This window comes from Stigmatopora argus, chromosome 15, assembly GCF_051989625.1.
Source record: "Stigmatopora argus isolate UIUO_Sarg chromosome 15, RoL_Sarg_1.0, whole genome shotgun sequence".
Lineage (NCBI taxonomy): Eukaryota > Metazoa > Chordata > Actinopteri > Syngnathiformes > Syngnathidae > Stigmatopora > Stigmatopora argus.
The window spans coordinates 7,203,622-7,218,635 of NC_135401.1; the positions used below are offsets into that span (position 1 = coordinate 7,203,622).

Genomic DNA, 15,014 nt, shown 5'->3' on the forward strand with positions numbered 1-15,014 from the left:
TTATGCATGCGGAATGAGTATTTTATTTATAACCAGTTTATAAAAATAAAATACAAAAAAATTTCAAAAGAAAACGACCACAACTAAATAAAAATTCAAATCACTGTACAAGGCATTGATATGATACAAATGATAGCATCAACTTAAATAATTACAATTATATACAATGCAAAACAAACAAAACCACTTTTTGATACATTCTTTCCCATGGAAACGTTTACAGAATAAAACGTACATACACAATTATTATTACAAATATAAATAAAAATAAATAAATAAAAACCGTTTCAAATGAGTTACAGATGGCCATAATCATCAAAAATATCACCATGAATAAATAAAACGTCAAGTATGAGAACCTTTCCAACACACAAAATGGTCTAATGTTACCACGGAACGCCACTTCTCTACGCTAATAGCAAAAAACAACAACTGATTTTTAGTCTTATTGTTTCAACCTCACTTTCGCCGGTTTAAAATCTATTGGAGCTTAATTTACATAGCGAAAAATGATCTTTTTGCATCTCAGAAGGGCCGGAGAAGAGGCGTTAAGGCGGCGGACCGAACGCTGACGACAGCTTTTCGTGTTTAGAGCGTACATATTGTATCAAAATATTTGGCAACGTGATCCATCTATGAAACCTGCGGGGAAAAAATGTTAATTGTTTTGGTGTGGAGTTTAAAAAAACACACAGACAAATGACAGTCATTCAAAGTCAGTTCCAAAAGAAAAACAATGCCCCTTTTCCATTGCATGGTACTCACTTTTTATATCTTTAACTCATTCACCGCCATTGATGACGATGGCCTCCCAATCCATTTCAACTGGGAGAGTTTAATTGGATTAGATGTCCATTGTCGCCAATGGCAGTGAATGAGTCAAAATAAAATAAATAAAAACATCATGATTGCAATGACATGACTAATTCAACCACTGAGTCCATTTTGTTCATTCACATTATTTGTTATCACGTTCCTACTGAGCGATGCATTGAATGGAGCTGGGATTTACCATTTTTCCACAGTAGTGCAAAAGCTCAGCTGTTACAGTGCATCTGAAATCGAGCCAGGAAAGTTGGATTCTGCCATAATTCAAGGCATGATCAGGTTTTCTACTAAAGAATCTTCCTAAATTGGCCGTGAAAGCAGCACATTACAGAAGGTAAAACTGAACGTATTGGTCACAGTGAGGTAAAAAGAAGAAAGTGTATTTTTATTTAGTAGTGGATTCAGCATGCGGGAGTTATATTGTAATTTGTAGGGTGGGCGAGAAGAAGCTGTTTATCTTACAAGCGGGGAACAAGCTTTAGCGCTACAATTAAAAAGTAGTTTCCTTTGCTCCTCTGCATTAACATGCCGCAGGGCATCTACCCCCCCCCACTCAAATATTTATAATCTGGATTATAATTCGAAACGTGCGCCTGAAAACAGTATTGTCCCATTTCGTCTTTCAGAGTTGCTGAATTGGAAGCCAGAAAAAAATTAACCAGTTAACCAACAATGTTCTTGGTGATGCCTATGATAGTCAATAATGTTATTAGAATTTTTATAAAAGTATTCAGTTCATACTTCTTAGTAACACAAACCCCTTTCACACCACAATCCTGTTACACCGAAACGCAAAACACCTTGAATTTATCCTCCTTTGCTTTTGACACTTCTGTCATTGTCCGTTTAAGAATGGGACTTTTATGTTTTAATTATGATAAAACATAACTTGGTTGCGGTTGAATCCCAATCAGGTAAATATTTATCCCACTTAATCTAGAAAAAATAAAATAAAATCAATAGTGTTTTTTATTTTTTATTACATTAGGTCAAATTGACTCAATTGCATTGAGTGTATGCATAATACTGTATTAAAATAAAATTACGTAAATTTAACCAAATTAAATCAAACTGTGGTAGAACGTATTATTAGCGAGTAACGTATCATTTTACATAAACTGATATTGTCATGAAATTGCTTATCTAAACCAATTTGGCGGTATCAGCAAAAAAAGTGAACACGAACGGGGCTTCTGTCACTACATTTAAAAGAGGATTATTACCAAATTGACATTTGTTTCTAAAAGGGCTTTGAAAGCACACAAATGGCCATGTCAGCCCACCCATTCTCTTGTAAAGAATAGTCACTCGCCAAAAAGCCAGCTTTCAATTGGTGTGAAAGGAGCTTGTGTTACTACCTCCAAATGTGGAATATTGGTGCAACCCCTTGACCGCAAGACAGCGGATTAACTGCGTAAAAGGGATTAGAGTAGGCACAAGAAGGTTTGTGTTTTCACGTACGCGACAGGTGATTGTATATTCGTAGCGATTGCTTTTAATTTAAGCGCAAGCCCAAAAACGAGAGGGCAAAAAAGACTTATTTAAGCAATGCGAAATCTCTTAATGAATACCGACTGACTATACTGAAAGACTCTTCAGTACGCAAACCGAGTGCATTAATACTAGTGATAAATAAGTGACGATATACTGCATTGTGAAGGAGAGATGAGGAAACATGGAAGCGGCTAACATCGTACGCTAAGATGCAGTGATTCCCAACCATTAAAGTGCCACAAAAAAATTCCAATTTGACCAAGTGGTCCACAGATGAATATTTATTTACTACAAAAACTTAACTGATGTCAAGAAATCAATTTAAAACTGTTTTCTTTGACAATGCAGAACTAATTAACCTGATGTAATAAGTAAGAGTAAAAATCCAATGCCATTACAATCTCGGTTTGAATTAAAAATATAGCTTTATTAACTTTATTAATCTGTATTTTGTTATTGTTTGTTTGGTCAGATGAGCATTTTAGTGTTTGGATTATTCAACATTTTTTTGACTATTTTTATACTTTTACTTTGAATGAATATTATAAATAGATGGGTCACTAAAAACTCAAATGCATTTTTTTTCTGAAATAGATTAGCTGTGGCTCAATAAAGGTTGGGTACCACTGTGCTACAGTATTAACTACTGATTTCTGGATAGGTAAATAAAATGCTGCTGCACTACTTTGTTATCCAAAAGAATAACATGACTATTAGAAAAAAGAAAAAAAAGTTACAGGATAAGAGGAGGGCTTGAGATTCGGAGAGAAAAGGAGATAGTACCGAAAAGTGTTCTTCGTCCAACTTTTGGGCGACTATCTGGCCAACTTGCTGGAGCACTTACCCTCCCGACTGCACCCTTTGCCCCTGGAGAGGTGGAAGGCGGTGCTGCGGGCCTGCCGGCCACAGCACGTCTCCTGGTGGTGGTGGTGGTGGTAGAGGCGGCGCGTGGGGGGCGATCCGGAGAAGCTGCCGCGGTTTTCGTGGCGCGATGGCGAGGAGCTGACGGAGCGCTGCAGTGAGGACGAGCTGCGAGGCGAGCCACTAGAACTGCGGATGTGGTGCGGCGAGCTGGTCAGGCTGCTGACGCCCGTCGTTCGGGAGCCGGCGTAAGGGGCCGACAGGCAGTGGAGGGGAGCGGGGGACCCGCGGCCGCCTTGCACCAGCTGAGCCAGACAATTCAGGAGGTCTGAGTCGCTGGTGCTGCCCGCTCGGATGCGGTAACGTCGGATCCTACATGGGAACAAAAGGGTCAAAGGTCATTTCAAAGGAAACAAATCTGCAAATCTAAAAACTAGTAATCTTGGTCTTGGTGCTTGGGCTAAAGTGCTAACGCTAAAGTTGTCATAAAAGTAAAATTCGCATCAATAGGTCTTAGCGTCATACAAGTACACGACATTAAGCATTTTGATGAATGAATGACTATTCCAAGACGTGTTTCACAACAGAGAAAAAACGTGACAACCCTGATCTACGCCACTACCAATAAATAATAATAAATTATAATCTAAAATTGTCTGCGTGGAAATTCAATTCCATCCCTTTTCCGTTCAAATGTAATTATACAATTTATACAAATCTGGGCGGGTCCTGATCAAAATTGCCCACTGAATTATAATGTAAAACAATTCAAAGACATGTTGAAGTACCTGCCCTCCACCAAGTTGCGGCATGGCGGCTTCCCAGGAGTTGGGCGGGGCATGAACCGTGCGGCCAGCTGCTCGGCGGACGAAGTCAAGTGAACGGGCCGAGGGATCCTGCTCCGGCGGGACAGCGGGCTTGAGGAGGACGACAGGGAGGCGTCCCCCTGACGATCTGAACGGGAGCCCACCAGCGAGTCCTCCTCCTGGGAGCGGTCCGAGGCGGTTGACAGCGGGTCCCTGGCCAAGGAGGCCACGGTGGCAAGGGCGCGGCGGTCAGAGAGGGAGGGCGAGGCGGAGGGCGACGGCAGCGGGGCCGAGGTGGCTTTCTTCTGCAATAGCTTCTCTTTGGCCGAACCCGCAGGGGGTGGTTCCAGTACGGGGATGCGACTCTGCCGGCGGCGAGGGGCGGAGTCTTTGCCGACCACATTTTCCGGAGCTGAATTGTCTTTCTCTGTGCAGGGCGAACTGGGCGATGGCTGTCCGTGAGGCGAAACGGGACTACGGGGCGAGCGGGGGGAGTCGCTTCGGCGGCTAGGCACCGGGCTCGGGGGGTCCCTGTTGACCGGCGCTGCTTCTGTGGGGGTCCCCGGGGAGTCTACGGTGGGCTCCGCTTCGGCTTCTTGCCGCCTTTCTGGCGGGAGGGCGCTGTCCGACCCTGACGCCGAGGAAAGCCCGGACGGACGCTGAGCCGTCAACTGGAGGGACAAAGGAAGAAAATTTAGAAAATTAATCCTGTGTTAAACCCCGAGGATGTCAGCATTTTTGTCCAAGACTTGTTGCTGGTAGAATACAAGGGATTTGGGCTGTAGTGCTCCAGCAAGTAGCCTGATGCAGAAGGAAGAATTTGGAGTACAGTGAACCCCTGCTATTCGCGTGGGATCATCACAAAGCCCTTCCGCGAATAGTGGTAATCCACATTTAATTGAGGCACCCCTCAAATTTTGATTTGGTAATTGCCAAAAGATTCCACAAAGCAAAGCACTTTCTTTTTAAAGTCTATTCCCCAAATGAAGCTCCTCAAATCCCTCCAACATAGTTTGTGGAGACCAAGAAGCCACAAATGTGCACCAAGCAATATATTGAGAGCTGGATCATTCCAGAATTGGGCTTTTAATTTCAAAACTTTTAATATCCTCCAATTAGTCAAAGTTGATGGTTTGCCTTAAATGTCAGGCGTTAAAGCTTGAACCCATACAAATTTATTCTCTCATTTTGTGGCATCATTAGGCATTAATAAAGCATTTTTGAGGGGGCGTCCAGCACTGGTAGTTTTGCACTATTCGCGGTAGCACTCGGTCGCTATTCCCCCGCGAATAGTGGGGTACTGTACATAGAAAGGGTGGCTGGGGTAACAAATGGACATTAGTTGTTCAACAACAGCATGCAGTACCATAGCTACCATTATCAGACACACAACACGTGCTATGAAGCATGGTGTCAGTCAAACTTGTGAGTGCTAAGCCAGGGACAGGCGGACAGGAAAGGTTTGGTTTCACGCAACTTGGCAGGGGGCTTCAGTGAAGAGAGGGTGAGGAACAAATACAGGGAGAGAGAGAGGAAGAGGAAGATGGAGAGCACAAAGACGATCTGGAAAAACAAAAAGAGACCATGCGACCTGTGGTCATGAGTCGACAATCCAAACGTACACTCATGCTGCACGTACACGTTAGATACACACAAACACACACTTGTGTTCAAAGCACTTGTCGCAAGAACACCTGAGAGCCATGCAGTCAATGCACAGGTGGTCAAGGTTTCAGCACGGTAAACAAGAACAAAGAAGCCAAAAGAAGCAGTTTAAGGAAAACAAACTAAATACAAAAATAAAAGGGGGCGCAGTGAGTGGTGGGTTTGAATGGAAAGCATTGTAGAGCGGAACCTCCAAAGTTCAAGACTTTATGTTTACGTTTTGCTTTGTTCTATTAAAAATGCGTAAAGGTGGTGCAGGTCGTCATTAATGTGGGCATACATCCAGATTGAGATTCATGCAGGACAGTCCTTGATCGAAATGACTCATCCGGCGTCCTTCGCAGCCTCAACCAAGACACTTATTGTATTTTTCCTCCCTTTGAAGCTGCACCTGAATGCAGGTTAAACACTTAGGAAGTGCTGCTTTACCTCAACATCTGACATGCTGTAGGCGCCACCACCAAAGGTGAATGACATTCCGCTGTTAACGCGACAGATGACAAGAGGGAATATGTGAGTTTAAATTCAATTGCTGTTTTGTGTTAGCATGCTGCTGGGGGTGAGCCGCTTACCACATTAGATTCGGGAGGAGTTGTTGGGCTGGAGTCTTGTCTTTTGCAAATATATTGTAAATGGCATAAAAATATTTTGCATTCATTTTCCATTCTGCTTATCCTCACGAGGATCAGAGGGTGGTGGAGCCTATCTTAGCAAAGTGTTGCCGGTAGGCAGGGGAGACCCTGAATTGGTTGCCAGCCAATCACAGGGTACAAGGAGACAAAAACCCATACGTGCTCACTCATAGTTAGGGATAATTTAGAGTGTTCAATCGTGCTATAATTTTTTTCCCTTACTAAATGCCACAGGTTTTCTGTAGAAATTGTCAAACGACTTGTAATTCTCATGTCCTACTGTTGAATCTGTGACTTTAAAAGGCAGAATGATCGTGTAGTTGGTTTACTTTTAACGTTGATGTGTTATTGAAGTGAAACGATACGTGGTGTTATTGAAAGATTCTATGTAAAACAATGCACGTGGTTTTAGGTCTTCATGTTTGTTTGGATTTTCGCGCCATTTCTTTCAAAAGGGCTCAAAAATGTTTTCTTGTATTAAGACTTTTGAGGTTCCGCTGCGAGGGGCCAGTCACCTGCTGCAGCTGGGCCCTGGTTATACGTATGACAGAGGGGAAGTTGGCATTGGCGGCGCCGGCCGGGATGGCAGGTAGTTTCCTGCGACTGGCTGAGGGTCTGGGTGGAAGCGTTAAGGAGGCGTGGCAAGAGGAGGAAGACAGAGGGCGATCCCGGTGATGGTCAGCAGACTGGCTACGCCTCATGGCCAGCGGGTGGCGCTGGTGGAGAGGGTCCGACAGGGTGCTGAGGAGGGTGTGAGGGCTGGGGGAGCGCAGAGGGATGGGGCCGGATGTCCGAGCGGCCGCTTCCTCGGGCAGGGATGGAGGAGAGGTGGGGTGCTAAGAAAGGGGAAGGGCAAAAGAGGAGGGGCAGTGAAACAACTGAGGAAGTTGGAATCAGAGCCCCTTTTGGTTGACTGAGAAAAAAAACGAAAAAAATAAACCGATACTTTTCTCATTGAACTTGTATGATAGGAAGAAAAGGAGGAAGAAATTTTCAGAAAGGTTTTGCTATACGAGTGTGGAAGAGATAATGACTCAGCAGTTTTTGCCAAAGAGCGTTTTGATTGGCATGGACTATGTAAATGATCAATTGGGGGATTGAGTTGGCCACACCCACAGGCTGAGCAGGATTTAGAAATGTATTGTCATTAGGGATGGGTTTTATGATAGAATAGTAATTGGCTTAGTGGTAATTTAGCGTTGATTAATTTTGAAGTGACAGAAACAGGCAAAAAAATGTAAGACATAATTGGTACTTTTTAAAAATCATATTTCATCAAGGCAAATTTGATAAATGTCCATCCCTAACTGTGAATGTTGGCATTTAAAATAAGCAGACTTTGCAAATAAAATCAAGCATGATATTTGCAACTCAAAGCCAAAAAGCTAGCCATGCTGTAAACAGATTATATAAAAGGGGATCAAGTGTCATATTCATTTTAAAAAGCAGTGATTCCCAACCACTTTGAATCAGAAAGCACTTTGATGAAAGCCTAAATTTCACACGAATTATGACCTCTTAAACACTTTCATGTCATTTCCAACTCATTTTAAAACATTACCCATAAAAGCAAATGACGACCGATCGTTTGATTGCATCCTTTAACTATGCCAGTGACAGGTGGAAAATTAAAAAAAGGTACTACACACCTGTCAGCTGGATGAGAAAATGTCACAAAATTTTGGATCACATGTGTATTGAGACTAAGTCATGGCGCACACACGCCAAGGAAATTTAAAAAAAAAAAAATTTCCCTTGAGAAACAATGGTTACAGAGGATTTCAACTAAAAGCGACAATATTTGCCTTGTCTTAATAAAGGTTGGGAAACAGCCACATCTAAGCCCTTCGTTGGTCACTACAGCAGAGTTGCCAGAAATGAGCATTGACAGCTGGAACACCAACTTGGCAGTTTTTGAACAGTTAAAAAAATGGACACAAAAGCGCTTACCTGGGTGAGGACCCCCTCTGTTAGGACTTCCGCAGGGCTGGTGGGGGTTACAGGCGGCAGGGCCTCGGCGGGCCCCACGCTGAGCTCCAGCTTGTCGGATTTGGCGCTGCCCTTGGAGGACGCCAAGCTGTCCGGCCTGGCTTTCCCAGAAGCAGGGCTCATCACGCCCCGTTCCCACCCGGGTTCCTGGAGGACATCGGCCTCCTCTTCCGAAGGGCTGGAACTGGCCTTGGTCCCGGGCCGCTCCACCAGAACCCAGTCCGGGGAGACGACGTCCTGCCGGCCCGAGCTAAGGTTGAGGGCTACGAAGCCCCCGCTGATAGCAGCCCCCTCGCCGTGCTCCGGAGAGTTGGGGGAGGGCGCTTTGGGTGACCCCCCGCCGCCATTGGAAAGGAATTCTTCGTCGTAGTGCCACACCCGCTCGCGACGCTCTCCAGTAGTGGGCGCTAAAGCCTGGTTTACTGGGATGGCGGCGACCCCCTCGGCCACGTTCTCGCTCTTGTGTCGCTGCTGCTGACTGCTGCTGAGCATCTGTTTTGTGGGACTATCAAGTAAAGAGGCACTTAGCATTTATCTACAATATGTGGACAACAACTCAAGATCAAGATCTGCTCTAGAAATGAACTGTCTTTACACCACAAAGTAACTTTGACCTATAAAAACTGTAACTGAAACTAGTGAAATACATCAACACTTTCTAAATGACGATACCCTGGTCACTTACCAGGCCTCTAGTAAGCGTTCGGGATTGGGTTTGGACTCCAGACCAAGTCTCTTCTCCAACTCAAAGCTATGGATGTTGCGCAGCTTCCTGAGCAGGGTACCCTCACGTTCCTCCGAAGATATTTTGACAGGCGAGCCCAGGTTTGGAGCTCCATACGTGCTTTGGTGGGCTTGGGGGTTGCCCTGCTCCTCTTCGGCGGCGGCCTGGTCAAATGACAATGTACACAAGTGACGTTGGTTTACGTTTCAATGAGGTGTTTAAAGACTGACTGAAGTTTCCACACAAACGACTCGAACGGTACTTGGCGATTCACCTTCCACAAGCCCGTGCGTATCCGATTGCGGTTGCGATCGAGCTCCTCCCACACGTCGGCCTCCTGCGTCCGTGGCGGGTGGCCGGGAGAACTGGGCACACGGTCGGGTGCGGCCACGTTGTTGTCGGCGTCGCTGAGCTGCTCGTCCTGCAGAACTTCCTCCGTGTTCTCACGCAACAAGTCACCCGGAATAAGAGAGGCGTTCGCCATGCTGAGGAGACAAAAGACAGAAAGTGAACGATTCGGACATTTCCTTAGAAGAGTTATTTATCTGCTTCTTTTTTGGACTATTGCCGTCAATGGCGCTTAAATATGATAATTCAATGCAAGCAATCCCAGTTCAAATGGAGTTTACATCTATCAATTGAAAGTAGTGATCTGAAATGAAACATACCCCATGTGGGCGGGCGTGAAGCGAGTGTGGTGCTGCGGCGTGGTGGCACTGGCGCTGATCACTAGCGTGCCATCCGTGCCCGTCCTCTCCCAGTCGTACGGGTCATTCTCCACCACGTTGTACGTCTTCATGCTGTTGTCGAACACCGACATCAGCAGCTGCAAAAAAAAAGAACTTTTAGTCTCCATCTGTTGTAATGAAACTTTGAACTTCCAAACCCATTACCTGATAGTCAGGCTTGGTAAAGTAGTCGAGGCTGGAGATGTGCTCCAAGAAAAGACCAAATTCCGCTGGCAGCTGTTTGAGCATTAAACGGTGGTCGTACGTGTCCTTCAGTTTACCCACGTGCTCCTGAACCAACGCAAACACACATTTTGTCAATGGAAATTATATCGGCACTTCCACATTGCGAGATGCGTGTCATTGCTTTTGCCTACCTTGTCCTTGATCTTCCTCCAAGGCAACTGACCTACAAGGAACTCCACCAGCATGTAGAAGAGGGACCACAAATCATCATGGCGACCCATCTCCTGTGCAATTACAACAAGGGTTGTGACATAGGACAGATATACACTTTTTACGAGCAAACTAGCGTCATTCTTGCTATTGTATTCATTCAGTTTTTGCCCTCCTAGTTGAAGTTAATGGCGATGAAAGAGAAAAAAAAAGAAATCAAACCCAAAACACAACCCACAATTTCGGGACAAAAACAAGTTTACCTTATTTTTGTGTGCATTGACAGACGCGTAGCGCACCGTTCCCCGGAATCCTGCCACTGGACGAGGCTTACGGACAAAAAGGCAGAGATGCTATTGATAAAGAAAAATGGTTCCCTAGCCATATTGTCGGATGGGCTGGCATCCTTACCGGTCGGACCTCTTGGCACGAGTTGGTGAACTGGCGTGCTAAACCAAAGTCAAGCATGTAACAAGTGCGGCAGGTACTGGGGAAGCGACCCATGGCGAAATTGGACTGAAAGAAAAAAAAATCATGAAGTCATGACTGGAAACAGCAAAATTTGTGATGTCTAAACTAACCCACTGGCCATTAACCATTTTTATATGAGCCATTCAAGTGACTAATCATAAAAATAATCGGACATTGTTTCTGCTGTATTCATTTATAAATTATAATTTGTACAATTGTAAATTGTAAAAAAAAAAAGAACAAGCTTACTGGTTTGATGTCCCGATGCAGGAAGCCCACTGAGTGAATGCTCTCAATGGCTTCCAGTATCTGGCGGCCCAAACGCAAAGTGGTGCTGATGCTGAACGTTCCCCGGCTCATGCTCCTCCTCAGGTCTGCCAGATTGCGACCCTGTCAAGTCACATGGTATCTTAGTGGACCACTCTACAAACAGTCCTCAGGATTATGACGACACGATTCAATTATTAGATTAAAAAAAACTGTCAACCTGACATCTTGTAACACCAACCTGAAGCTCCATGACCACATAGTTAAACCGGTCGTTGCGGCCGCATCCCACGAAGCGACACACGTGGTCCTTCCCTGGGAGGAACGAAAGACGTGTGATGTCAGACATTGTCGGGTGTACCGATTAGTTCGTCAGGCACCAATATTAATATTAACTCACTGCTGTCATTAGTGGCCATGAACCAGATAGAACAAAGAAAATCATTCGTTTGACTGATTGTTCTGGTGAACATAACCATACAGGAAAAATGCATACTCTCTTGGGTTTAAGTCTGCAGATTGACTTGATATGTCCGATACCTTCCACTTCTCGGCCCTGGTGAACTCCTTAACTCATTGGCTTCCATTGATGCTGATAGACAACCAATCAATGATCACTTGGAGGGTTTGGCAGCGATAATTTGTCATAGAGTGGAAATAATATGTAAGGCTGAAATGGGCACTGCAAACTAAAATGACATTTCAATTCATCTTTAGTATTTTCTTTTAACAGCACAGGTTTTCGACTATGAGATGAAGAGTCCTGTTTCATCTCGAGTTACATTTGTTCTCTCTTGAGGAAGGCTGCGCAAGCATGATGCGCCCGGGCCTTGGCCATTAAATAGCCAACGTGATCCAAGCTCATTGATTTTCTTCTCAGATGAGGGCAAAACATACTGCAAAGGGCATGTGGTTCAAGAGACAGAGCAAACGCAACAAAATGTGGAACATGTTGTTCTATCTGAATGAAACATGTATGGTATATAAAATGGGCCCTTAAAGAAAAGCTCTGATCTACTGGCGTTCACCTAGTTTGTGTCAACAAACTTTTCCAGTGATGCCGTAATAATGCAGAACTTAACCAAGACTTGATTAAAGTTGCTTAAGGGTGAGCTTGACCCAAAAAACAAACAAAGTATCACTCGCATTTCTGTAATGATATTTTCTGCCTTAACGGATTTGATAGTGAATTGGAGGGAAATTCAGAGTATGGTAAAAATGTTACTGGGAATGCCTTAAAGTAACCTGAAAATAGCTGCTTCAAAACAAAACAGACTTCCTGTGTCTTTGCAACAGACTTTTTTAAGGACCTGGCAGGATTCCTAATCATCATCTCGGGTGTCCGACCTCCAAAGGTCAGAGCTGTCGGTCGCGGCAATCAATACAGTGGGGTGGAAAATGAAACTAGGGACTACGGAAACGCACCCTGCAGCTTCTTGAGCACGGCCACCTCCATCTTGAGGACTTGTTTGGGCTGCTGAGCCGACTCCACCTTGAGCGCCACACTGACTCGGGTCAGTAGGTCGAGCGCTTCGTAAATCTCCCCGAAACCGCCGCCCCCGATCTTCTTCACCTGGAGGTAGAAAATACTACATTGAATCTGTTGCGCAACATTTAACTTAGTAATTCCCATTGGTTAAAAGAGATGAAATGATTATTATTATTCATCAGCTGTGTAGTCAATGTAAAAAAAGCAGCTCATTTTTAAAGATCCTATTAATCTGTCACCGTCAACCGCAGCCAGCGAGTTACGATTCCACGTGTGGCAGACAGTCTGCGCGCTAAACACCTGCCCTCATTTAACGACACCATGAAAAAGCGTATGGCTATCAATTGCCGTCCACAAATTCTCACCTAATTTGCACTCTGCCTCTCCAACCTCTTGCACTCTCACCCCTATAGCACCAAGCAGAGCTTTCATTTCCCTCTTAGCCGCCGCGTGCCCTTTGCTGTCCTCCACGCGAGGATTAACTGCGGCATTCTTACATAAGTGGGCTCCTTAGCTGAGAAGAATCGGCAACACGGCGAGGAGCAGACACGGTCGCTCTCTGCTCTTTTATAGCTCAATTGTGGACAGGAATAGCAACTCCTTGGCTATTTTTAGACCTCACCAAGCCGCAATGCTACATGTGACCCCGGAAATGTCGGTTGCACTTTGGGGACACGAGCTCAGTTAACACAATCACGGAAGGTGATGGACGTCCAATTTGAACTGGGAGCCGCAGCAGTGATCATTAACTCATTGGCTGCCATTGACCGCTCTAGATGTCCAATTTATTGAAAGATTAAGAAGCGGGATTCCTGGTTTAAATTAATTGGACGTCTATTTTAATTGATAATTATTTTGATAGTCCATTAAGGTTTAGAGACATTGGTTGCCATTGACTGCGCTAGATGTCCAATTCATTGAAAGATGAGCATTAACAAACAGGATTACCGGTTTAAATTAATTGGACGTCTGTCGTAATCCATGATTATTTTGATAGTCCATTAATGTTTAGATGTAAAAACGGTCCATATCTGCTTTATTGGGCCATTTCATAGTACATTTTATTATATTTAGATATTTTTAATTTGTCTAATTTCATTCATGAGGAAATGCATTAACAATAGAAAAAAATCAATATAACTAAATGGAAAAAAACATTTTTTTATCTTGATACATTCTATTAATTACAAAAGCTATTGGGAGATTTCTGTCGTCCACAATGAAAGCAGATGATTCACATTGTAATGAAATTAACATATTAGCAAAGATCTGCTTTTGTTTTGGAAATCAATGATTATTCTGTTTTGAACTTTTATCTTTTTAGCTCAAATGTAATAGGACAGGGAATGACACATTTTTGTGCTAATAATTGTTGATTCGTTGACTATGATGAAAATAAGCTTTTGTGGTAGCCCTAGACAAAAAAGGTTGGAGGTGCACCACTGTAAGTGGCTGGCAAAAATGATCATGCACTAGCAGTTTGATGAGATCATGACTCACCACTTTCCATCGTTCCTTCACCAGGGAGAGCACGCTGAGGATGTCCACTTGCTCCGCTCCCCCGCTCATGCCGCCTGAAGACCCCGACTGTTAATCTGACCCCGCCCTCCCTCCACCAACCACTCTCGTGTGACAGGCTCAGACGAGGGCGAGCATCTGGAGCTTGTTAAACAGCCCTGAGGATGAGAAATGATGTAAAATGAAAAAAATAAAAATAAATAAGAGGAAACATGTACATTCTGTAGGGTTTAAGTCTGAGAATTGACCATCGTACTTCCTTATCTTCCACTTCTTAGCCCTTAAATTGTTTTACTTCTTGGCTGCCATTGACGTCCAAACCATTGGAACTAGGAGAGCTGCCATTCCATTGGACTCCCTGTCCAGATAGATTGGACGCCATAGCCACAAAATGGGAGTGAGTGAGTTGAGAGCCTAACCTGTCTGCATCTTTGCCATCATCCAGCCATTCAACTAAGAATTTTAACTTCACAGCAACAGATTGGCGACAGCTTTAGCTCTGTAGTAGAAGATTCTTTCATGTAACACTCCCACAGACATTTCATTCATCACACCACACACACGGCATTGTTACATAACAGGCATTCACTCAGCTTTTAAAGCCGTGATCTGGACCATCAAGAAGGGAATCCATCAAGGAAAGCCGAGTCCTGTGGAACGCGACCTCACACTTGACATGGTTGATGGTTGATGAAATGTAAAATTGTTGTACAACATACGACACTTTGACAAATTAGGCGAGACTTCAGCTTAGTCAATGTTTGACTGATTGAATTTCCCCACAAAAAAATACAAAACATGCGACCAACATAGAAGAAGCTGCCAAAGCATCAGTGTCTTCCAACACTGTTATAAATCACACATGTCCATGACTCCCACCCTCTCCAATCGTCTCCCAGGCAACCGCCGTGTACCATTGTGGCTCTTAAAGTGTGATGATGTGCAAAAGACAGACAAAACAGAAACACGCGAATTCTTCATCTGTATTAATGACATGGGATTTGGGGGAAAAGTATATGCAAGATTTGATAAAGAAGTTTACTGATAGTGTAATTTCAATTTGCTAGCAATCCTAAACTGATTTAAATCCACTTTTTCATTCATTCATTTTCTGTAATCTTTATCCTAACATGGGATGTCGGGGTG

General features: G+C 44.0%; 1 protein-coding gene across 3 annotated transcripts in view; it reads right to left on the reverse strand.

Moving 5' to 3' along the window:
• ttbk2a (tau tubulin kinase 2a) overlaps nt 1-15,014 on the reverse strand; it is an 18,549-nt gene continuing 3,535 nt past the window's right edge. For 2 of the 3 annotated variants that reach the window (XM_077621219.1, XM_077621218.1), the window contains 16 exons: nt 13,851-14,026; nt 12,287-12,434; nt 11,103-11,176; nt 10,844-10,984; nt 10,535-10,639; nt 10,387-10,452; nt 10,105-10,197; nt 9,893-10,018; nt 9,668-9,825; nt 9,274-9,484; nt 8,961-9,163; nt 8,237-8,780; nt 6,802-7,122; nt 3,972-4,660; nt 3,167-3,555; nt 1-642 (listed from right to left, as the gene is read on the reverse strand). In XM_077621219.1, coding sequence (XP_077477345.1) covers nt 608-642; nt 3,167-3,555; nt 3,972-4,660; nt 6,802-7,122; nt 8,237-8,780; nt 8,961-9,163; nt 9,274-9,484; nt 9,668-9,825; nt 9,893-10,018; nt 10,105-10,197; nt 10,387-10,452; nt 10,535-10,639; nt 10,844-10,984; nt 11,103-11,176; nt 12,287-12,434; nt 13,851-13,919 — 3,372 coding nt within the window. In that variant the 5' untranslated portion in view covers nt 13,920-14,026 and the 3' untranslated portion in view covers nt 1-607. The remainder of the gene's footprint in view (nt 643-3,166; nt 3,556-3,971; nt 4,661-6,801; nt 7,123-8,236; nt 8,781-8,960; nt 9,164-9,273; nt 9,485-9,667; nt 9,826-9,892; nt 10,019-10,104; nt 10,198-10,386; nt 10,453-10,534; nt 10,640-10,843; nt 10,985-11,102; nt 11,177-12,286; nt 12,435-13,850; nt 14,027-15,014) is intronic. The other variant, XM_077621220.1, reaches the window with a different exon arrangement.